At 38.9% G+C, this 25,103-nt stretch overlaps 1 protein-coding gene across 1 annotated transcript in view; it reads right to left on the bottom strand.

The window, feature by feature from the left end:
- Positions 1–2,371: 2,371 nt before the first annotated feature.
- ednraa (endothelin receptor type Aa) overlaps positions 2,372–25,103 on the bottom strand; it is a 48,953-nt gene continuing 26,221 nt past the window's right edge. Inside the window, exons 4-9 of the mRNA XM_060926544.1 lie at positions 19,973–20,177; positions 10,288–10,440; positions 7,549–7,682; positions 7,151–7,259; positions 6,632–6,710; positions 2,372–6,495 (exon numbers count right to left, since the gene is read on the bottom strand). Of these exons, the coding sequence (XP_060782527.1) occupies positions 6,347–6,495; positions 6,632–6,710; positions 7,151–7,259; positions 7,549–7,682; positions 10,288–10,440; positions 19,973–20,177 (829 nt within the window). The 3' untranslated portion in view covers positions 2,372–6,346. The remainder of the gene's footprint in view (positions 6,496–6,631; positions 6,711–7,150; positions 7,260–7,548; positions 7,683–10,287; positions 10,441–19,972; positions 20,178–25,103) is intronic.

Below are 25,103 nucleotides of genomic sequence, written 5' to 3'. Positions count from 1 at the left end.
AGAAGCGAGTGAGACAGTCAAAGTGTCCAGAAGAACTGTGGCTGGTTCTGTAAGATGCTCAGTAAAACCTACAGCTCATGTCCTTATCAAACTGCACTCATTGGACCTGAGACCACAAATTCGTTTTTAAAGAAAAGGGACATCAGACCAAATATTCAAAAGACCCACAAGATTGAGAAACAGTTTCTATCCCAAATTAAATATGAAATTCATCGCAGATCTGAGTGACATATGTGCAATTCCATGTAAATGTCAACCTCACCATGCAAAAATAAAGCAACATGTAATACATCAAAACCACTCCCAGAGATCTCACCTAGGCCTGTATTTTACAGATGTGAATAAGTTGAACCAATTTGTAACCAACCTAATATGTCACTGTCAGTCTTTCTTTCTTATAATGTAAAACCCAAGCTAAAACCAACTTTGATCATGTACAATTCTATATTATTGCCACAAGCCACAGAAATGTATGCTAAAATCCACAAAACAGCAAAACAATAGCCATCCTAAATATTATTTAAGAACTTTGATAGTTTTGGCTGATATTTAGAGAGTTTTTCAAAGGGTTATGGTGGTTAAATTGCTGATTTTCTAAACATATGCCATGTCTATTTCAGACGCGTCACATCCATAACGGAATTTCGTCACATCCATAACGCTGACTTTTCCTTCCGAAACTCTGCATGAAATACAAAATATTTTAAACAAAGATTTTTTAATATTCACCTTGGACCCCTCTATCAAACGGATATCTCCATTTCGACATTAGGTTTACAATTTCACAGAGTTTGATAAAAATGTACAGTCACCCAAGAAAAGTGATACTTTTTCTGTCACGTCCATAACGCATCTTTTATTGGCATTTTCTGGCATGCCCTAGATGTACTATGGGAATTGTTCTTGTTCTATCACTTCTCCAGTATGGTACAGCCTTAAAATATGCAACACCTGTTTAAATACTGGGAGACAATAAAACATGCACTGGGTCATTTGTTGCCATTTTGAGTTCAAGTGTCACGTCCATAACGCTGGAATTGCTCCCTTATCCTGTTCTACAGGGTTGCAGGCAAGCTGGAGCCTATCCCAGATGACTTTGGGCAAGAGGCGGGATACACCCTGGATAAGTCGCCAGGTTATCACAGAGCTGACACACAGAGACAAACAACCATTCACACTCTCATTCACACCTACGGTCAATTTAGAGCCATCAATTAATTGTATTTGGACTGTGGGGGAAACCGGAGCACCCGGAGGAAACCCACACAGACACGGGGAGAACATGCAAACTCCACACAGAAAGGCTCTTGCTGGCCGCTGGGCTCGAACCCAGAACCTTCTTGCTGTGAGGCGACAATGCTAACCACTACACTACCATGCTGCCCACGCCAGCCAATATTATTTAAATCTACAGATAATGGATGGATTGGCTGGCACTGAGTGGTATATCATATTCCATTCAGCTAGCATGATAGTGAATGAGTCGAAGACGAGTAACTGAATGGAATATATCTGATATACCACGAAAAAAAGCCATTATTATTATTATTCGTACACATTCCTTTCAGGTGTTCAACGCGTCTTTCTCTTTCAAAATTCTCTCAAAATCTTCTGTATTTAACAAAGCAAACCTGGCGGCCATGTTTGTTTACAAATTGTCACAGTCGCTCACTCGCTAGTGCGGAAGTTTTATGTCTCCAACGTGTGACGTCATGTTGTCTTGACAACCATGCAACATCGCAAACCATATTCAACGCTCATTCTCCACTGGGTAGAGTGACGTAATACACATAGGATAAGTGATGTGCTAACAATATTGCATGCTATCAAACCAAATGAACGGAACCTGCTAGAAGGGAATAGAACACATTTTTATTCCATCAAAAAAGTGTCCTGTATGGATAATAATTATATTTATATTCTGGTTATTTATCTGTTTGTCTAGTACCAAGTGTAATATCCTTCGCAAGTGCTCAGTTTCACTTCCTCAAGCATATGTTATGTGAATGTCTGTACATTTTGTACATCTGTCATGTTTGCACATCTTGAAACTTTTATGTAAATCTGTAATTTTATGTTTATATTTGAGGATCGTTTTGTAAGGCAGTGCATTGAATTTCATTGTGTGTCTTATACAATGACAATGAAGCAATCTTGAACATCTTGAGTTTGTCTCATTTGTGAGAAAATCACATATAGAAAAATGAATGTTGGAATTATCATACATGGAAAAATAAAAATTACATTCACTACACTTGGAAAGAAATGTGTGAAACTTAAGATAATTATATTCCACATACATGATAAAAATACGTCTAAATCGTACCTGTAAATAAATGTGACCTTTTTTGTAAGTCGGACAACACAAATGTTTTATTGTATGATTGTATAAGATTTTTATTGTACTTGAAAAAAAAACATACTATACAAAAAATGAAAGACTGAGACATGCCAGTGAGATACTAGACCAATAACAGGCAAAATATTGTTTGAATAACAACTTAATGAGTCTGTGATACAGTATATTATTATTTACTGCTGGATCTCAGTGAGGGATGAATCCTCAGGCGGCACTCAAATGAACCTTGGGCAGGTCAAAGGTCGACTCTGATGAATCCCGGATTGTAAATGAATCAGAAGCGAGTTGTTCACATGAGCCGACTCGGTCTGACACATCACGAAGTGGTATGACTATAATATACACTCCCTGGCCATTTTATCAGGGACACCCATACATCCACCTGCTGTTTTATGCGGCTACCTAATCAGCCAATCCCTTGACAGCAGCACAATGCAGATACAAATCAAGCGCTTCAGTTCATGTTCACGTCATTCAAACATCAGAATGGGCAAAATTGTGATCTCAAAGTGTGACTTTCTTTCACTGTGGCATGGGTGTTGGTTTGAGTCAGATGGGCTGGTTTGAGTATTTCAGAAACTGCTGATCTCCTGGGGTTTTCACACACAACAGTCTCAAGAGTTTACACAGACCGGATGGTGCGAAAAACAAAAAACATTGAGTCGAGTTAAGTGAGCAAGAGTTCTACAATGTTGTACATTATAGATTGAAATCTAAAAAATCTTTTCATCTGAAAAGTAGAATTATTCTTCATGTACAATACAACAGCTGAAAAAAAAAAGATCTTGTCGCTGTCTGAACAGTCATGAATTTAAACATCCAAATAAATTCCATCTTCCCGGATGCTATTTACTGCGCTGCTTCATTTCCGCTGGTTTATTTCATTTTCAAAAGAGAAATCCATAACTGCTGCTAAATTTCAGAATATATTCATATACTTATGCATATACTTCAGCGTAAATATATACAATAGAAATAACACAACATGTATACACAGTGAGTAATAGGTAGGCATAAGGATTCACAGTGTTATGAGGAAGTAAAGAGACATTTTTAGACCTCTTGGCAGTTTTTCACTTTAATGCAGAGGCCTCTTCGTTCCCAAGCCCTCGCTCTGAACTTAGGAATGGTCTTTTTTTTTTTTTTCAACATTACTACCAAGGGTTTGTTGAAGTTGGCTAACCTCTGTGAGCTAATTCTAAATGTTGAAGAGGGTCAAAAGTCATTATTCTCTGTGTTTCTAACTGAATGGCTAGACAAGACAAGTTAACCCCAGCTGGAAGACTTCAGGAAGGAATCATCCACTGTGTGTGTTCCTTCAGCAGTTAATCAAGCTTCAGAGCATCTTCTCATTATCTCCTCCTGGGAACCAACCTATAGACTTGTGTCCTCTGTAGTTGACATTTGTTTTACATGCACACCCTCTTACTCTTTCAAGCTATTCACTTGAATCCTGGTGTCTTGTAAAGAGTACATCCTGGGCTTTCCAATGATCTATTATGCGACTAGGAGGGTTGCTGGGAAATTCCTAGTAAGGAAATCACAACAAAAGAGAACTTGAGAGACACATTTTTTTTCTTGGTTCCCAGGAGGATATAGGATTATATGAGGCAGAATTAAAACATGGGAGCAAGTTTATACAGAACACAATTGCAGAAATACTTAGAGTCATGTACAGAGCAAGAAAAACGAAAATAAATAAATAAATAAATAGAAATCAACTCCTCATTGATAATGAATGGTGATCTCTTTGTGATTGAGTTGAAATGCAAATTTATCATGCTGGGATTAGAAGAAAGGGATGTAAAAGGAAACCAAATTTGTATGATTATGACGACACATCTTTTGGAGGACTCACGAGATTACTGAGTCATGAGACCAACCCAAATATAACATGATGATATATAGTATGATTTTTCATATTTAAGAATTTCAAAATGCTTCGTCTTTGTCGTACGAACGAATCTGTCACCAAATACCAAGTAAGGCCGTATCTCATCAACGACCTGCTGTTGTATCATGTAATTTACTAGTGCTAATGGTCCCAATGGCTCCATTGCAAAAGACTGGGATGCAGAAATGCTTGGCCCCGTAATCGCTTCTTGTAGCTATGTTTCTATATAAATTCAAACAAGAGTGGGCAAAGTTGCCAGATTTTGATCAATGTCATATGTAAGGAAGGAATGGTAAAAAAAAAAAACTACCAGAGACAAGTTGTCTCCTTGGATATATATCAGAATATATCAAAGTTCATGACCCTACTTGTAAAAGGGAAGAAAAAAAAACAATTTTCAGGAAAAATGCAGTGTTTAGCAGAGCAGAAGGGCATAAACAACTGCTGACATGAGTGTTTGTTTTAGCTTTGGAATAAACCACTTGGATGATCATCAAAAGATCCGGAAGTTTTTATAAAACGATAAACAGATGGGTGAAAGCTTGATCTTTCTGGTTACTATCAAGAACCAGAACACTGTGTGCAGTCTGTACTCATTCAGTCTCATCCATCTAACATGACAGTAATAACAGACACTTGGATGGGAAGAATTTTGGATACATATGTTTGAAATGCACACTACAATTTTGCAATTGGTCCTCGATAATTGTATAAACAAATCAAGTTATAATTTATATGAAAATGTCTTGTGTGTACGTTAGTTTTGTATTTTCTAAATACAAATAATACATAGATGTTTAATAAGCCTATTTAAAAAAAATCATATGCTCGTTAATGTCCATTATTATTCATCATTACTTTGGGCGGCCTCAGCCGGGCCCAATATCATGATCCATCTTTTGACCTTACTATGCTAGTGCGAGTGGCACCTCAGCATAGGGGCCGCAACTCCTCCAATGCTGATGATGGTTGGTGGGAGTGAACAGACCCCTTCATGCGCCCTACGCCACCACAGGAGGCTCCTTTCCTGTAGCACCAAGTCTACCATCCAGGCTTCCTAGTTACCCATCAGTGGGAGTTGGATTGGTGAGTGCCGGCGCATATTGGCACGCCAATGAGCCATGCACACCACACCTCTGGGGCTCTGAGATCTCTAACTGGTCAGCCTGGGACCATGAGGTACCCAGTTACCATGGTGCACCTCTACAATGCATATTATTCATCATACATTTTGCTAACTACTGTATCTAGCTACATTGGATGCTAGCTTGAGTTGATTACTAGTTTGCAGGCAAAGTTGCTATGATCTTGTAGCATGATACACTCTCTACAACACATGAAAGACATGACTGTCACTAACAGTCTGGGCTAGAAAGAAATCAGCCCCAGTTTTGCTTACTGCTTCTTCAAGACATTCTGTGTATTTTTCTTATAACCATTAGTGGCGCTATTGTGCTCATGAAAATGTTTGTGCAAAACAGACTTGTCCCTTTGAAATTAAAAACAAAGACATAAAGACATCCAGGGTAGGAAAAAAAAATTCAGATTGTTTTGACAGTCTGAAGTGAGGGATGCGTGCAATGAAAGTCAAATCAGTCTTCTTGGATCTGAATAGATCTGAATTTAGAAAGCACTCATAAGCAGCAATGGGAAGGAAGAGGGAGGATTGTTTTTTTTTTTTAGTGTAATCCATATTTACATCCATATCCAAGATTTGTAGCACATTACATGATTCTTCCTTCCTCCAGTTTCCTGTCCCTTGAGAAAGAGTATACATAGCTTATGCATGTATTTGTGTAGCCAAGTTATTGTGTCTTCTTGGGCCTCTGATTGGGTTCATTAATAGTTGACATTCAGCTGCATCCTGCTGACCCTCCTCCACCTTTGCCCTTTCTCTCATGGCAAAACATCCCCGCAGAAGATTATGGGAATGTTTGTTCTGGGAACTTTGCATACATCAGCCCCATTGTATAGTGTGTAGTGAAATATATATATATGTATACAGTCTAAGCAGCTTTGATCACTCTGTGTCCAGCACAGAATAGCACTAGATTCCTCTGAACTCTTCAGATATCATCGATGATTGTCTTCGATCATGTCAGCAAATCTTGGTCGAAACTCATTTGGTCTTCCAGACCAGAGGTGTCACTAAGAGTGGGAAGTGGTGACTCAATGGTTAGGGACTCCAGACTATGTATCGGACAGTTGTGAGTTTGATTCCCAGTACCTCCAAGCTGTAACTCTAGATTTAAAAAAAAAAAAAAAAAACACCTGCCAAAATGAGTAAATGTAATGCAGTATAGATAATCAATTTGTTCAATAGCTGTACTTCCGGTTGCCACGATCATTCTGGTGGTTTTTGGGGTCTGGGGCTTTACCCTGGATACTTGTGCCATTCATCTGCCCCAAGCTGGTGACTTGGTTCTTTGAGCTGCGCCAACAACAACACAAGCAAGACTATGGAAAGGGAAGACCAAGGAAAAATGAGTGAAATAATATTCAGTATTACCGTACTTACAAAGTTTAGACTCAAAGCACAGATGTGTAATTTTAGCTAAATATGGCAGAATATATCATATACCACCACAACCTTTTGATGGAAAGAAATCCCTGAAGGGGCCATAGCTTTGTTCTTTAATATGATTGTTGACACTAATTACATGACATCCATTATAACCCTTCTTTCCTTAAACCCTTTCTGCTTATCACTACGTACGGCTGTGATGGATAAGGTACTGGTAAGGGTCCAAGTAATTCCTGGAATCAAGCGTTGCTTTTTTTCTGTCAAAAAATGTCAGGCCTGCAGCTTTCAGATTGCAGAGGCCCATCGAAAGGGAGCAGTGGTAATGCTTTGCATGTGTTCGGAGGCTTGTGTTAGCATGTATAGTTTGACTCACCTTAAAGCAATTCTTGAACTTCTTGCTGACAAAATACAGGATGATGGGATTGATGCAGGAGTTAATGGTGGCCAGATTCAATCCAACATAGTCCAGGATCAACAGGGATCTAAAAAGTGTGATTTCATTTATTAATTATCACCAGCTTTTGAAATATACAGCTTCTAGAATGTCATTGTGGATATATTGCTTTCATTCTTAGGATAACATCCAAGCTGAAATTGTTCTTGGATACTACCGTATCTAGTGCTTAAAACCTGGTGTAAGATATACCATTCGGCTCAACAATGTGGTCAGAACAGGGATTTAGGCTCTGCTTGTTCTCAGGTACTCGCCAAAACTCCGCAACTGGTGTAAGGATTTAGGATTCCATTGTATGGAAATGGATTATCACTCACTTGTACAAGTCACAGCGGCCTGCATCTTTTATGTCGGGCAAAAATTTCTTCAGGAGTCTGCTGACGTGCAGGGGGAACCAGCAGAGCGCAAAGATCAAGACCAGACAGAAAACGGCCCTGGCGACCTCTCGCCTCTGCAGAACAGAAAGAGGACAACATTCCAGGGACGTTTGTAAAAACAGATTCTTTAGTGGACATCGGACTTCATTTATCAAACATTTGTGTCCGACAAATACTCCTGAGACTTGGGTACATTTACTTTTGAGAAGATTCATGAAGGTGAATCTTGATTGACTGGCTCCATAATTAATAATTGGCTCCCTATATTAGGAGGTGCTGTTTCACCATTAAGTTGCCATTTTGTAGTTTTCAGCTGCTGTGAACTTTACCTTTTATGGAGTTTTATGCAAAACGTAACTAAGCTGTGCTGTGAACACATGACCTGACTGGCATTTATACACATACATATCCATTTATAAACATACACCATCACTAAAACCTTTGTAAAGCTGTTTATTTTCAGACTTTTTAAGTTCAGTTTGGTCTGTGAGAACATTTACATGCAACTTTACTAAAAAATCAGTAAACAAGGCCCATTGTAGACAGTGATCAATGTTATTTCGGTCATTCTTGTCACTGGGGTGGGACTTCAGGTGTAGACCCTTTGCATGTTTAGTCTATATGTTTCACCCTGGGAAAGTGAATAAAGTGTACCTTTAAAAGCTCCATTCAATCATCCATCTTCGGTAAGTGCTTTACCTAGATCAAGGTTGTGGTACTGGGAACACTGGGAATGACACTGGGATACACCCGGGATGGGATGCCATAACAGAGCATCATTCACACCAAGGACCAATGGGAACCCTGGAACTGTGAGATGGCAACACTACGTACAGCACAAATATACCACCCACCATTAAAACATAAAGCCCTGGTTACACTACAGTTCGCGATGGGTTTGTGAATATTTGGAAATGAAAAATTGGTAGCATCGCCACCAATTGTACGATGCATGACGAATGTCCTCTGAGCTTCACGAGTTGCTTTTTGGTGCGTCTCCGCCTTGCTAGTGGCCAAAAACATTGCGAAAAATTTCAATGCAGGTGTTGAAATTTGGTGGCGGTGTTTTTGTTGACAAGCTAAGTGGTGAATACTTGCAGATGAGTTTGGGAATAGTTCCTGAAGCTGGAGGAAGCATCGTCACCAAAACGCCTCATTTTCATCAATAACCCATCGCAAAGCATTGCAAGCTGTAGTGTGACCATAGCTTAAGGGACCCTAGACCAATAATAGACCCTAAAAACCATGGTGGAATTTTTTTCTTGGATTTACTCCCTAATTTATTCATGGCCAATTCCCATACAAGAAACATGACAACTACCAACCAAGGGAGGGTGAAGGCTATCACATGTTCCCTCAAGGAACGTCAAGCCAGTTGAGCACATCTTTTCAAACAATATCAGGGGCAACATCAGGATTCAAACTCACAATCTCCAGATAGAGCGAAAGCTTTTCTGTTGTGCTAGTTGGGAGTCTCTACTATGGCTGAATTTTAAAAGTACACTGCATTCACTTTTAAGTCTTTGACTGAAAGGTAAAAAAGAATGCACCAAGAGAATTCCACCCCTGTGACAAACACATAAACATTAAAGGAGAACTGAAGGCAAATTTTTGATTATCAAAATTCTATTTCTCTCATTTTATTAAATATAGGAACGCATTTTTGATTGCTATTTTGTTGCTGCAGGGCGGCATGGTGGTGTAGTGGTTAGCGCTGTCGCCTCACAGCAAGAAGGTCCTGGGTTCGAGCCCCGGGGCTGGCGAGGGCCTTTCTGTGTGGAGTTTGCATGTTCTCCCCGTGTCCGCGTGGGTTTCCTCCGGGTGCTCCGGTTTCCCCCACAGTCCAAAGACATGCAGGTTAGGTTAACTGGTGACTCTAAATTGACCGTAGGTGTGAATGTGAGTGTGAATGGTTGTCTGTGTCTATGTGTCAGCCCTGTGATGACCTGGCGACTTGTCCAGGGTGTACCCCGCCTTTCGCCCGTAGTCAGCTGGGATAGGCTCCAGCTTGCCTGCGACCCTGTAGAAGGATAAAGCGGCTAGAGATAATGAGATGAGATGAGATTTTGTTGCTGTTGTAGCAAGTTATGAGTGTTTGAAATACGCTCTGTAATATATCAGTCCATATGTCAAAGCGACGGCCGTAAGCAAGATTCGTTGAGACCTGTGCGAGACATCGTAGGACAGAAGTAAAACGTACAGCGGAAATCAAAGCGACCAACATCTGCCAACGTTGTCAAAAGACGTGCACGCCCTCTTTCGAATGCTGATGTGATCAAGCCGGAAATTTTGTTTGTTTTGATAGCAATCAGGAAAGTTTGAAAAAAGTCGGCAGTAATCGTCATTTAAACTCGTTTTTGTGCAATATTTCGTTTGGAAAACAGTTTTCAAAATGGTGGCACTGACACCTGGCTGACACTTCTTCACGTTTTGAAGTCTCGCACAAGTTTCGTAAAGATCGCGCGGATAAGCGACGCCTGCCGTGGACCAAACGAACTAAATTCAACATGGCTAAAAACCGAATAGGCCGATACGAATAATATTTAATTATAATTAGTTGCCAATACGAGTCACGATATAAGGTTACTAAAACTGAAAACGTCATTGAATGACATGTTAGTTAAGAAATAAAGCAAGTTTAAAAATGACTTCAGTTCTCTAACAATTAGCACTGTTTACCTGTTTGAGATGTTCACTAAGTGCAATCCGGAGAGCTCCATTCCTGTGGCTGAGCATCTTGAAGGTCATGAGGGTGTAAAAAATTGCTGTACAGGCCAGCGGCACACAGAAATAAAATCCAAACAGCCACCAGTCCTTTGCAATAATATAATGCTGGAGACAGGACAGATATCATGCAGAAATTAATAAAAAAAAAAAAAAAGCAAAAAACAAAAACAAAAACACACACTATACATGTACATACACTAGATAAGAGCTAAAGGTCTATAGCTGGGTTAAGTTTCCTTTAAGCAAAATTATTTCTATTCGCATAAACCAGCAAAGAAAATGATATATAGATGTCCGTCCATCCATCCATCCATCCATCCATTACCTTTAGCCGCTTATCCTGTGGAGGGTCGTGGGCAAGCTGGAGCCTATCCCAGCTGACTACGGGCGAAAGGCGGGGTACACCCTGGACAAGTCGCCAGGTCATCACAGGGCTGACACATAGACACAGACAACCATTCACACCTACGGTCAATTTAGAGTCACCAGTTAACCTAACCTGCATGTCTTTGGACTGTGGGGGAAACCGGAGGAAACCCATGCAGACATGGGGAGAACACTCAAACTCCACACAGAAAGGCCCTTGTCCGGCTGCTGGGCTCGAACCCAGGACCTTCTTGTTGCGAGGCGACAGTGCTAACCACTGTGCCACCATAGATGTCTATTACGTGTATGTCTTAAATGTTTCTGAATACCAAGTTCCCTACACAAAGCTATCAGGTTAACTCAATTAGCCATGGAAGATGGGAAGATGGGAGATTTATGTCTACTAATGAAAACACTAATAGCTAGCTTTAATGACTTAGAGTTTTATGGCTGATGTAACGCAAGAGAAAGGCCATTCCTGCTCCACACATATGGCTCAGCTTTCTGCTTCCAATTGCACAGTGAAGGTCTGTCATCAATTAACTTCTCCAGATTCGTGAGCAAGAAAACCCAACTCTGTGTTTCCCCCGGATCGTCTTTGTCTCCATCTTATTTTACTTTTAAATACGTCTTTGTTCTCTTTTTCAAACTTTTCTGAGCTCATTGAAACTTTAAGACAGAGTGTTCTCTAACAAACTCTGGAAAAAGAAAAGGAGGTGTTTTTTCTTTTTGTGAGTTTGACAGAGATTCTCTACATAACTCGACAAAAACAAACAAGTATGGTTAAGGCTTATGTTCTGCTCATCGAACAGTACTAAAAAAATGATGTACTATAACCATTGAAACGACACGTGATGAAATACTTGTGTAAAAAAATCATTACATTACATGGCATTTAGCACACGCTTTTATCCAGAGCGACGTACAACGAGTGCAAAAGTCAAGTACACGAAGTGCTGAACTTCTAGTAGACATTATATTTTGGTTCGAGGAATGAGATGCGACCTTTGACCTGGAGTTTCATGTGGTTACAATGTCAATTGCCTGTTGACATTTATTGGTAAACGACAAGACTAGAAATTAATACAAACAACGACGAATAATTAATAAAATGTGATCTACGAAAATACTTTGGAAGTGGAACAAAAAGATTTTCTGACGCAGGTTAAACATTATCAGTTCATTTGTTCACAAACATTAGAATTACTTCCGGGGCGGCACGGTGGTGTAGTGGTTAGCGCTGTCGCCTCATAGCAAGAAGGTCCTGGGTTCGAGCCCTGTGGCCGGCGAGAGCCTTTCTGTGCGGAGTTTGCATGTTGTGTCCGTGTGGGTTTCCTCCGGGTGCTCCGGTTTCCCCCACAGTCCAAAGACATGCAGGTTAGGTTAACTGGTGACTCTAAATTGAGCGTAGGTGTGAATGTGAGTGTGAATGGTTGTCTGTGTCTATGTGTCAGCCCTGTGATGACCTGGCGACTTGTCCAGGGTGTACCCCGCCTTTCGCCCGTAGTCAGCTGGGATAGGCTCCAGCTCGCCTGCGACCCTGTAGAACAGGATAAAGCGGCTAGAGATAATGAGATGAGATGAGACCGACATCGATATATTTATAAAAAAGATATTTTGTACTAAATATAAGTCTCTGTAAAACAAATTTGAAATAAAAACTATATTTTGTTAACTTCATACCACATACCGATTTAAAAATTTTTTTCAAATAAATAATCATCTGGATGTCGATAATTCTGGAATGGTGTCGATAACTGTGGACAAAGGTTGTCGATAATTGTGGAATGGTGTCACGTGATCTGATATGTTAAGTAATCAGGAATGAACTCTTTGTTTTTTTTTTCCTTCCAGTGGAATTTTGAGTAATTACTCATGCACAATTTACGTATTGAAAGTCATTTTTTAACTTTTGCAACTGCCAAAAGATCGTTAAGGTGTCGATAATTGTAGCCGCCGCTCTACTTTCATTTAAGAAATTATTAGTTTTACATAGTTAATTGCTGAATGTAAGCTCGACTGGTTCTACAGTTGTCATTTTGGTGACGGCAACAAGGCAACATACAAGGTTCTCAAGAAATTCTTGATAACATTCTACATTGTACTAGTTTTAAGTCTTAAAAATTAGTTTTAACTGTTTAAAAATTACTCTTAATATATGGTTTAGGAAAGACTTTATATGTTCACAATTGTTACAAGTTAAGTTCAGAGTAATTAGGTGGAGCAAAATATTTATAAAATGTGACTGAATTTCTATAGATATAGAAGTATATATATTAAATATAATGTTTATAGTTTTAAATTTTACAACTAGTTTTAGTTAGTTTTGAAAAACTACTGTATTATAACAGACTTTAAATCCTGGTTTATGACGAAACTAAAAAATTCAACTCATGCTAGTGATGTTATTTTCAGAACAATATGGTGAAATAAAATGTTTAAAAATGTGAGCGAAATTTAACATAACACTAGATTTAACTAAAAAAAGTTGTAACTATTTAATGAACTTGAGTTTAGTTTATGATATCGGTGCTAGTTATGTTCAAAACAACTATGTGTCATAAAAAAACTTTTTAAAAAGGTGACTAAAATATGCATACATAACTCAAAGTTTTAAAAGCTAATTTTATCTCACTTTTAAAATGACTCAGATGATTTAGAAAAGATTTTAAGAATTGGCTTATGTGAGAACTTATGTTTATTACTGGTGATACTGGTAACAGTTAGTTTGTTCAGAGCAACAAGGTAAAATGTCTCGGTCTTTTAACTGATAAAAACTTAACTTGGAAATTCTATATCATTTGTTAGTCATAAAATTAGAAAAAGGTTGGTTCATTTTTGCAAAACTAAGACATTACAGTTCTTCTTCAACACTTTGGATGATGTATAAAGCACTCGTTCAACCATATCTTTCTTATGGCATTACTATATAGGGACAAGCCAAAAATGTTAAATAAATTGCTTATATTGCAAAAGAAAGCACTTAGCTTGATATATTTTGCTGATAAGAGAGAAAGTAATCGAGAAATTACATCCTTTTATTGAATCTATTGAGAAATTAATGTATGATGTAGCTTTCAGTCACGCTCCTTCAAACATCCGTAACTTATTCTCTTTTGTTGATTCAGTTCATTCCTATAACACAAGGTCATCAACCTCTACAAATCTCTATTTTCAATATCCAAGAACACACATCCAAAAAAATAATTTTTTCTTGCATTGGTGTTCGCATATGGAACAGAATACCTGATCATATTACGTAGAACACAATCTAAAACGAATTTTTGCAAATATATTAGGCAACTTCTCTTAAGTTGCATAACCAAGTCAGGATACGAAGTTGACCTTGATAACCTGTTTTAGTTCTTAATAATATACATACTTTAAATCAGTGGCGGCTGCTGGTTTTTAAAACAGGGGAAGCCCATTTTACGCATTCATCGTAAAACCTGTAGGCCGGATATCAAAGCATAGAAAGGTGTGCCCCATTAGCATAGTGAACTAGACAACCCTACCTAGTGGCAGAAAGTATTTTTGCTTGTACATTTCATGTTATAGTCTGGCTTGCCAGGCTAGTGCCTCATATCCTTAATCAAAAATATCAAACATCCAAAAATCACTGGCTATTCAACGAAGAGCCTTGAACAATCATACCCTGATATGCAACACAGAGTCTTTAACACAACACCCAGCTGTGCAACACATCCTTGAACATCTTCTGCAACACAGTCTGGAAATTCATAACCAGGTAGGCTATGCAACACACAGAACCTTGAATATTATACCCAGGTATAACCTATAACACAGAGCCCACCATTCTCTTAACATTACTGAACAATATACACACTTCAGATTCATGAACATTATATGATGCACACTATTTATACACAAATTCTGCCCTCCGCTCCTTTTCCAGAAAATGGTCTGTGACCCTGTCATACTAGCTGGTTGTGCTTTCCAGAGACTTCACCAATTTCTGTTAGCAGCTAGCACTGCAGATCCCAATAAGGCTCAAGCTAGCCTACAACCAGATTGAACTACAAATGAAATAAACGAGTGAATTCACGAATGATCAAACTGATAGAATGGATGAAAGTTAACGGAGCACAACGAGTAATATTTACATTTATTTACAGAGTAATGTACAGAGACATCAATGAGAAGAAACGTTTATATGAAAAGAAATTCGGACAGCACTTTCTCGACCTCCGCTAGGGACTGACTGATCATGCACTTACTGTGTTCCTCGCCGACCCCGAAGTACAGAGCTCGCCCTCCTCATGTCTTTCAAACACCACCTCCCATAATCCTTCATCAGCCTGGCTTCTTGTCCCTCCCACTGTCTCGTTAGTCCCAGAGAAGCCCGACTTCCCTGGAAGTGACGATTTTGTCGATTTTAACCAATAACAACTAGCTGAAATTGGCTGTTCAGAGCCCTCTCATAGACTGCAACGGATACCCGGCTGCCAGCCATATAAATAAGCCATTGAAATAAGAAAGGTTACAGCCAGTGTTGCCAGATTGGGCAGTTTTAAGTGCATTTTGGCGGGTTTTGAACATATTTTGGCTGGAAAACATCAGCAGTATCTGGCAACGCTGGTTACAGCCTGGCAGCAAAGGTGATTCTCGTAGCGAACTGCAAGTTCGTCAGACATCACTCAAATAAGTTTCAGGATAGTTATGAACGTAAATACAATCTTGGGCATATATTATGTTATGCAAGTTATTGTTTTAATGAGAATTCAACGTCATAGATGCCGCAGTTTGGGGAGAGAATTTTAGGGGAAGCTCGGCTTCCCTTGTTGTCTCTGAGAAATCGCCCCTGCTTTAAATATTTGTCTTATACATATTTATAGATCTAGATTTTGTCAAGGGTGGCACGGTGGTGTAGTGGCTCACACTGTCGCCTCACAGCAAGAAGGTTCTGGGTTCGAACCCAGCAGCTGACGGGGGCCTTTCTGTGTGTAGTTTGCATGTTCTTCCCATGTGGGTTTCCTCCAGATGCTCCGGTTTCCCCCACAGTCCAAAGACATGCAGGTTAGGCTAATTGGTGGCTCTAAATTGACTGTAGGTGTGAATGTGAGTGTAAATGGTTGTCTGTGTCTATGTGTCAGCCCTGTGATGACCTGGCGACTTGTCCAGGGTGTACCCTGCCTTTCGCTCATAGTCAGCTGGGATAGGCTCCAGCTTGCCCACGACCCTGCACAGGATAAGCAGTTATGGATAGATTTTGTCAAAATTTACATCTTGTTGGAAAATCTGTTTTGTACAGTTTTTGTAAAGAAAAGAGAGTTTGTCTTTTTGTAAAGAAAAAAAGGAAAAAATCTGTCTTGTAAAAATTTCTTATAGAAGCTTTGCTTTAGATATTATATTTAGATATTTGTATTTACAAACCCGCCTAGACTAGCTATTTAGCTACGTATAAACAGGTGCGCAATTTATCATACTTACAGTATTTAGCTAAAACTTGAATAAACTTGAACTTGTAAATGCTTGTAAAATGCAATGTTTTAGAGAAATTCGAGATAACATGACATAATATTTATTTTGAAGTTTCAAAAACTAGTTTTATCTAGTCTAAAAACATCTCTTACTATGTGGTTTGGTTGAATCAAATGAAGTTCTCTACTGGTACTGGTTATGTTCAGAGTAACATGGTGGAACAAAAAGTTTAAAAGGTTTTCGTCTATTTCTTTTCTCCATAAGTTGCCATGATAATAACGGGATTTAGGGATTTATTCCATCACATGGAAAAAAAGATCTAGTACATAACCCTCAAGCAACCGAGTGGGGTCATTTATGACCCCGAGTATATAATTTTCTGTGCAGTTTTTTTCCATTTGATCTGAAAAATATTTCGTACCATGAATTTGTCAGTTAACTTGTCCTACAACTGTTCATAGGTTTTTGCAGGGATCAGCCAAATGGTCTGGCAAGAGGAATGAAAAATTCTGGAAAGAAGTATAGGATTTCTTGCAGTAATTCCTGATCAAATTTTGCTTTTACCAACTACTTATCTGTATATTGTACTTTTGTTGCAGTGAACCACGGCAAGTAGACCAAGAATAGCTAGATTTACAGCTGCAGAAGCATCGAGACAGATACTTGAGGCCCAAAGTGATGATGAAAATAGCTCAATTGATGCAGATGATTAATTTTAGTATTAGCATATCTGCTAGAAATAGCGTGTTAGCTCATATTAGCATATTAGTTAGTCACTAGTTTTGATGTTACAAAGATCCCATCAACACTGCAACGGATGTTTTTGCTTATACTTTTCTTTTCATGATACATTTTCAGTCAGTGTCACTGAATTAAGTAAATGTTCCGGTAAGACATAACAAAGACTGTCTAGATTACATTATATTTTTCTTATGCTGTGTGTCTTTACCTTCTTTCTGCGTTCAAATTTGTTGTAAACCATACCTATCGACATTTATATATATTTTATAGTATCTGTCTTGAACACAGGAAGTGGTATATGTACAGTATGTAAAACCAACTAGGTATACAGATTCATGTACTGAATATGGCGGGGTCATAAATGACCCCATCTGGTCATATTAGTCACTAAAATAACTGGGTCGCTTGAAGGTTAAAACATAGCTTGGGATCAGAATACTTCGTCCAATGACCATTTTGTCCAATGCCATTTCATCCAATAGTTGAGACATTTCGTTCAAAGCCTTTTTCATATGCACGATTAATTATTTTATATGTAGTGATCATATATGTGACAAGATCGAGATATAAACAAACCATGATTCATTTAAGGGAGTGCATTAAGCAGGTTTATGGCTGCATCTCCCCATAATAAATTGAAATAAACAATTTTTATAAAGCAAACAAGTGCCGTAGTACGAGTGCTTCGACACAAAAGAGCGGTGTAAAGGGCGTAAACAAGTAGTCAAGTCAAGTTTATTTGTATAGCACTTTTAACAATAGCCATTGTCACAAAGCAGATTTCCAGAATTTTAATGACTTTAAACATGAGCTAATTTTGATCCCTAATCTATCTCCAATGAGCGAGCCTGTGGCGACGGTGGCAAGGAAAAACTCCCTCAGATGACATGAGGAAGAAACCTCTAGAGGAACCAGACTCAAAAGGGAACCCATCCTCATTTGGGTGATAACAGACAACATGATTATACAACCCCAATTCCAAAAAAGTTGGGACAAAGTACAAATTGTAAATAAAAACGGAATGCAATGATGTGGAAGTTTCAAAATTCCATATTCTATTCAGAATAGAACATAGATGACATATCAAATGTTTAAACTGAGAAAATTTATCATTTAAAGAGAAAAATTAGGTGATTTTAAGTTTCATGACAACAACACATCTCAAAAAAGTTGGGACAAGGCCATGTTTACCACTGTGAGACATCCCCTTTTCTCTTTACAACAGTCTGTAAACGTCTGGGGACTGAGGAGACAAGTTGCTCAAGTTTAGGGATAGGAATGTTAACCCATTCTTGTCAAATGTAGGATTCTAGTTGCTCAACTGTCTTAGGTCTGTTTTGTCGTATCTTCCATTTTATGATGCGCCAAATGTTTTCTATGGGTGAAAGATCTGGACTGCAGGCTGGCCAGTTCAGTACCCGGACCCTTCTTCTACGCAGCCATGATGCTGTAATTGATGCAGTATGTGGTTTGGCATTGTCATGTTGGAAAATGCAAGGTCTTCCCTGAAAGAGACGTCATCTGGATGGGAGCATATGTTGCTCTAGAACCTGGATATACCTTTCAGCATTGATGGTGTCTTTCCAGATGTGTAAGCTGCCTATGCCACACACACTAATGCAACCCCATACCATCAGAGATGCAGGCTTCTGAACTGAGCGCTGATAACAACTTGGGTCGTCCTTCTCCTCTTTAGTCCGAATGACATGGCGTCCCTGATTTCCATAAAGAACTTCAAATTTTGATTCGTCTGACCACAGAACAGTTTTCCACTTTGCCACAGTCCATTTTAAATGAGCCTTGGCCCAGAGAAGATGTCTGCGCTTCTGGATCATGTTTAGATACGGCATCTTCTTTGAACTATAGAGTTTTAGCTGGCAACGGCGGATGGCACGGTGAATTGTGTTCACAGATAATGTTCTCTGGAAATATTCCTGAACCCATTTTGTGATTTCCAATACAGAAGCATGCCTGTATGTGATGCAGTGCCGTCTAAGGGCCCGAAGATCACGGGCACCCAGTATGGTTTTCCGGCCTTGACCCTTACGCACAGAGATTCTTCCAGATTCTCTGAATCTTTTGATGATATTATGCACTGTAGATGATGATATGTTCAAACTCTTTGCAATTTTACACTGTCGAACTCCTTTCTGATATTGCTCCACTATTTGTCGGCGCAGAATTAGGGGGATTGGTGATCCTCTTCCCATCTTTACTTCTGAGAGCCGCTGCCACTCCAAGATGCTCTTTTTATACCCAGTCATGTTAATGACCTATTGCCAATTGACCTAATGAGTTGCAATTTGGTCCTCCAGCTGTTCCTTTTTTGTACCTTTAACTTTTCCAGCCTCTTATTGCCCCTGTCCCAACTTTTTTGAGATGTATTGCTGTCATGAAATTTCAAATGAGCCAATATTTGGCATGAAATTTCAAAATGTCTCACTTTCGACATTTGATATGTTGTCTATGTTCTACTGTGAATACAATATCAGTTTTTGAGATTTGTAAATTATTGCATTCCGTTTTTATTTACAATTTGTACTTTGTCCCAACTTTTTTGGAATCGGGGTTGTAACATTTTTAACAGGTTTAACATGAAGTCAGTTTCGTTGATGTTATAAACTCTTCATTGATGGAAACTTGAGTGTAAAACCGTTCATGACAACTGCAGTCCTAAAGTTAGTAAGTCAACTGTAGTCCTTAGATTTAGATTAGATTTCACAACTTGCGTTTGGCGAGTGGTGGGTGGTTAAACTACATGCTGCAAAAATGTGTTTTGCTTCAGTCAAATTCCGTTGAGAATTCCTCCTTTTTTCAAACAAACAAATACCTGAAATATCAAATAATTGAGAGTGCATATGAAAAAAATATCTTTGGACGAAATGTCTTAACTATTGGATGAAATGGCATTGGATGAAGTGTCTTGTATCCCCAAAAGTTTAAGTTCTTAAGCTCTAGTCATTAGTAGCTTGATAAGATACTTTATATTGTCCCAAGCACTGCATTGTGCTTGGGGTCATTTCATGTTAAATCAACAGATTAAAAAAAAAATAATAATAATGCTGTATTTCTGTAGTGAATGATCTACCGCCATGAATGTGGAGGACGCAGGAGGTTTGAGCATGCAGACATTGTAACTGATGTTGTTAAACGGCAGGTGCACCACTTTAAACCCTATAGCTTCAGGCACGGCCAGAATGAATGAAAGCACCCAGATGACCACAATTTCAACAGCAGTGAGTAAAGGAATGCCGACTCCCTGAACACGGCTCCACGAGGCAACAGCCCTGTACCTGTAACAGAGAGAAACAGAACCACACTGAGCATCCTGAGCTGTGAGAAATGTATACACAGAAAATATACACTTATTGCAGCTCTAATTACAACCCTGATTCCAAAAAAGTTGGGACAAAGTACAAATTGTAAATAAAAACGGAATGCAATGATGTGGAAGTTTCAAAATTCCATATTTTATTCAGAATAGAACATAGATGACACATCAAATGTTTAAACTGAGAAAATGTATCATTTAAAGAGAAAAAATAGGTGATTTTAAATTTCATGACAACAACACATCTCAAAAAAGTTGGGACAAGGCCATGTTTACCACTGTGAGACATCCCCTTTTCTCTTTACAACAGTCTGTAAACGTCTGGGGACTGAGGAGACAAGTTGCTCAAGTTTAGGGATAGGAATGTTAACCCATTCTTGTCTAATGTAGGATTCTAGTTGCTCAACTGTATTGGGTCTTTTTTGTCGTATCTTCCGTTTTATGATGCGCCAAATGTTTTCTGTGGGTGAAAGATCTGGACTGCAGGCTGGCCAGTTCAGTACCCGGACCCTTCTTCTACGCAGCCATGATGCTGTAATTGATGCAGTATGTGGTTTGGCATTGTCATGTTGGAAAATGCAAGGTCTTCCCTGAAAGAGACGTCGTCTGGATGGGAGCATATGTTGCTCTAGAACCTGGATATACCTTTCAGCATTGATGGTGTCTTTCCAGATGTGTAAGCTGCCCATGCCACACGCACTAATGCAACCCCATACCATCAGAGATGCAGGCTTCTGAACTGAGCGCCGATAACAACTTGGGTCGTCCTTCTCCTCTTTAGTCCGAATGACACGGCGTCCCTGATTTCCATAAAGAACTTCAAATTTTGATTCGTCTGACCACAGAACAGTTTTCCACTTTGCCACAGTCCATTTTAAATGAGCCTTGGCCCAGAGAAGACGTCTGCGCTTCTGGATCATGTTTAGATACGGCTTCTTCTTTGAACTATAGAGTTTTAGCTGGCAACGGCGGATGGCACGGTGAATTGTGTTCACAGATAATGTTCTCTGGAAATATTCCTGAGCCCATTTTGTGATTTCCAATACAGAAGCATGCCTGTATGTGATGCAGTGCCGTCTAAGGGCCCGAAGATCACGGGCACCCAGTATGGTTTTCCGGCCTTGACCCTTACGCACAGAGATTCTTCCAGATTCTCTGAATCTTTTGATGATATTATGCACTGTAGATGATATGTTCAAACTCTTTGCAATTTTACACTGTCGAACTCGTTTCTGATATTGCTCCACTATTTGTCGGTGCAGAATTAGGGGGATTGGTGATCCTCTTCCCATCTTTACTTCTGAGAGACACTGCCACTCCAAGATGCTCTTTTTATACCCAGTCATGTTAATGACCTATTGCCAATTGACCTAATGAGTTGCAATTTGGTCCTCCAGCTGTTCCTTTTTTGTATCTTTAACTTTTCCAGCCTCTTATTGCCCCTGTCCCAACTTTTTTGAGATGTGTTGCTGTCATGAAATTTCAAATGAGCCAATATTTGGCATGAAATTTCAAAATGTCTCACTTTCGACATTTGATATGTTGTCTATGTTCTACTGTGAATACAATATCAGTTTTTGAGATTTGTAAATTATTGCATTCCGTTTTTATTTACAATTTGTACTTTGTCCCAACTTTTTTGGAATCGGGGTTGTAACATCAATTAACTTTACTTAAGCTACAACATAGAGCCATAGCCAGTGAGGCTCCACTGTCATATCCAAACCTGTCAATCAACTCATCAAACATGTCCTTTTATTTATCATCAAATAACTCCTATAGATATCTTAAAATAATATTAGAGGAAATATCAGGGTCAAGTGAAATTGTCAAAACAGCAGAAGGCTATTCTTGGAGGTTGTTGTTTAATGCAAGTTTGGCTCATTTTCCATTCACGAAAATGAGAATGGGCGGGGCTAGAAATGTACTGCAGCTGCCCACTAGAGGGCTTTCGAGACATTTTTAATATAACAGTATATACAGTCATTGGTTCTCACTTCCATGATCATTCAAGTGGATTGGCTTTTAAGTTTATTCTTAACTCTGTGGTAAGTTTATATACAGTATCCAAAAATCTGAAAATTTGTGATTTTATTTCAAACTGGAATTTTGAAATAAAAGGAAATGTGCATCATCTTGACTCTTCAATATGCAACATTCTGCACAATTTCTAGGTTGCTATTTAAACGTATTTGTAATGCAAATTTGTGATATTCACTTCATTGGACAAAAGATCAGATTTTCCGTGAGTCTTACACCTTCCACTGTTCGGATGACACGCTGATGGATTTAGTCTAAAATAGATCATTCGGTTTTATACAAACTTGTGGAGTCCACGCAGTTTACGCTGTGTGTCATTGAAGCAAAAAGGAGACGTACCAAATACTAAAAAACTCTGAAATTTATATACATATACATTGATATAATAAAAAAGAACTTCACATGTTGGCATGAAGATATGACGTTTATCTTCTCGTGCTGATAAACTCACATTTTTCACATGAAATACATCATGGCTCTGAGTGACATATTTAAATATTATCAGCTAGCTTTTTTTCATGGTATATCATCTATATTCCATTCAGCTAGCATGATATTAAATGAGTCGAAGATGAGTAGCTGAATGGAATATATCTGATATACCATAAAAAAGCCATTACTATTATTATTATTATTATTATTATTATTAATTTCCATACACATTCCTTTCGGGTGTTCAATGCATCTTTCTCTTTCAATATTCTCTCAAAATCTTCCATATTTAATAAAGCAAACCTGGCGGCCATGTTTGTTTCCACATTGTCACAGTTGGTCACTAGTGTGGAAGTTTTACATCTCCCACATGTCTCTTTTCCAGTTTTTCAATGTCTGTTTGTATGTTTTTCTCTTGTAAATATGCATGAAGAATATACAATGAAGCTCTGGTAGCCTTTCGGGTGTTCAATGGGTCTTTCTTTTTCAAAACGTACAAAGAAATGCTTCTGCGTACTGTATGCGCAGCAGAAAACTCTCTCATTGGATATTCGCATCAGCTCTGACGTGTGATGTCATATTGTCTTGACAACCATGCAATATCGTAAACCATATTCAAAGCTCATTCTCCATTGGGTAGAGTGATGTAATACATGTAGGATAAGCAATATGCTAACAATATTGCATGCTATCAAACCAAATGAACAAAATCTGCTAGAAGGGAATAGAACACGTTTTTATTCCATCGAAAAAAGTGCCCTGTATGCATAATAATTAAATAATATTGGCTGGCTTTGAGTGGTATATCAGATATATTCCATTCAGCGAGCATGATATTGAACGAGTCAAAGACGAGTAACTGAATGGAATATATCTGATGAGAAAAAGCCAGCTAATATTGCTATTATTAAACATATACATTCCTTTCGGGTGTTCAACGCATCTTTCTCTTTCAAAATTCTCTCAAAATCTTCCGTATTTAACAAAGCAAACCTGGTTGCCATGTTTGTTTACAAATGATCACAGTCATTCATTAGCGTGGAAGTTTTACATCTCTAATGTGTGACGTCACGTTGTCTTGACAACCATGCGATATCGTACACCATATTCAACGCTCATTCTCCATTAAGTAGAGTGACGTAATACACGTAGGATAAGCGATATGCTAACAATATTGCATGCTATCAAACCAAATGAATGGAACCCGCTAGAAGGGAATAGAACATGTTTTTATTCCATTCAAAAAGTGTCCTTTGTGTATCATCATTCCTGATATTTCACTCTGATCATGTCACTCCCAGTCAGAGCCGGCCCGTGGCATAGGCAATATAGGCAAATGCTAAGGGCGCTGCGTCCATCCAGGGGCGCAGAAACGGGGGGAGAAAAATTATGACTTCCACTATTCTGAAAACGAGTCAGCATTATAATGTCTTAGCCTAATTTAATTGTACAGCAAAGCATGTAGTCAGGGTGTGATTTGTCAAAAAAAGCGGGGTGTGGTGGTGGTTGTTAATCATGAAACAATAAGCGCTCAACAGTGGTTCGCCCTGTCTATAGTGTGTCTTCGGGCGTACAAGTGCGCATCCACGGCTATTCTCTGTTTTGGCCATGTAATAGCCTAAGTGCAAAGTGTGCCCAGGGGCACCAAGGGCGACCAAAACCCCACCAAAAAGGAGGGATGGAGTTATTGAATGGAGATGTTACCAAGTGCATCAGTGGTGTACAGTGTTTTCAACCACTGTGCTGCCGAACTCTAGTACCGCGGAACACTAGTGTGCCGTGAGAGATCACCAAGTGTACTGTGGAAAATTATAGAATGACTGTATATTGTAAATATTGGCAACAGCGTTTTAGTTTCAGTCAACATTTTCTATTGGTGATGTGCCTTGAGATTTTTTCATTGAAAAAAGTGTGCCCTGGCTCAAAAAGGTTGAAAAACAAATGTAGCCTACGCAGTAGTGGTCGGTGATTTCCTTATGCCTACTAAAAATGCACAATGATAGGTTATAAGGGGGGCGGGGGGAGCAGTGTTCCACTGCAAAAAGTAGCCCAGACTACAAGTGCTTAAATGAAGAAATCCAAACTCTCGGGTGCGCAAGGGCGCAAACGAAGGCTACAGGAAGAAACAAATAGAGCGAAGTCGTAAGTCTGATCTAATCTCTCATATCAACCATTATAGTGGCAAATTAATATTTTAGACGCCTGAATCAATGTCTGCCTAGCTAACTAGATGCAAACAGCAATAGACTTCAATAACAAAGTACCCATAATAGCACTTTTGTTTGAAAATACAGCCCACTGATGTCCTAACGGGGTGCTTAAGTTTGCACAATTTAGAAATGTAGAATTTTTTTATTCATTTAATTTGTTAATTCTTCAGAGATGACTTAACTTTTAATAGCAAAAAAGAAACTAA

The sequence above is a fragment of the Neoarius graeffei genome, chromosome 7 (assembly GCF_027579695.1).
Source record: "Neoarius graeffei isolate fNeoGra1 chromosome 7, fNeoGra1.pri, whole genome shotgun sequence".
NCBI classification, from domain to species: Eukaryota; Metazoa; Chordata; class Actinopteri; order Siluriformes; family Ariidae; genus Neoarius; species Neoarius graeffei.
Note: the sequence above shows the minus strand (reverse complement) of the source record. Positions and strands in the feature narration are given on the sequence as shown.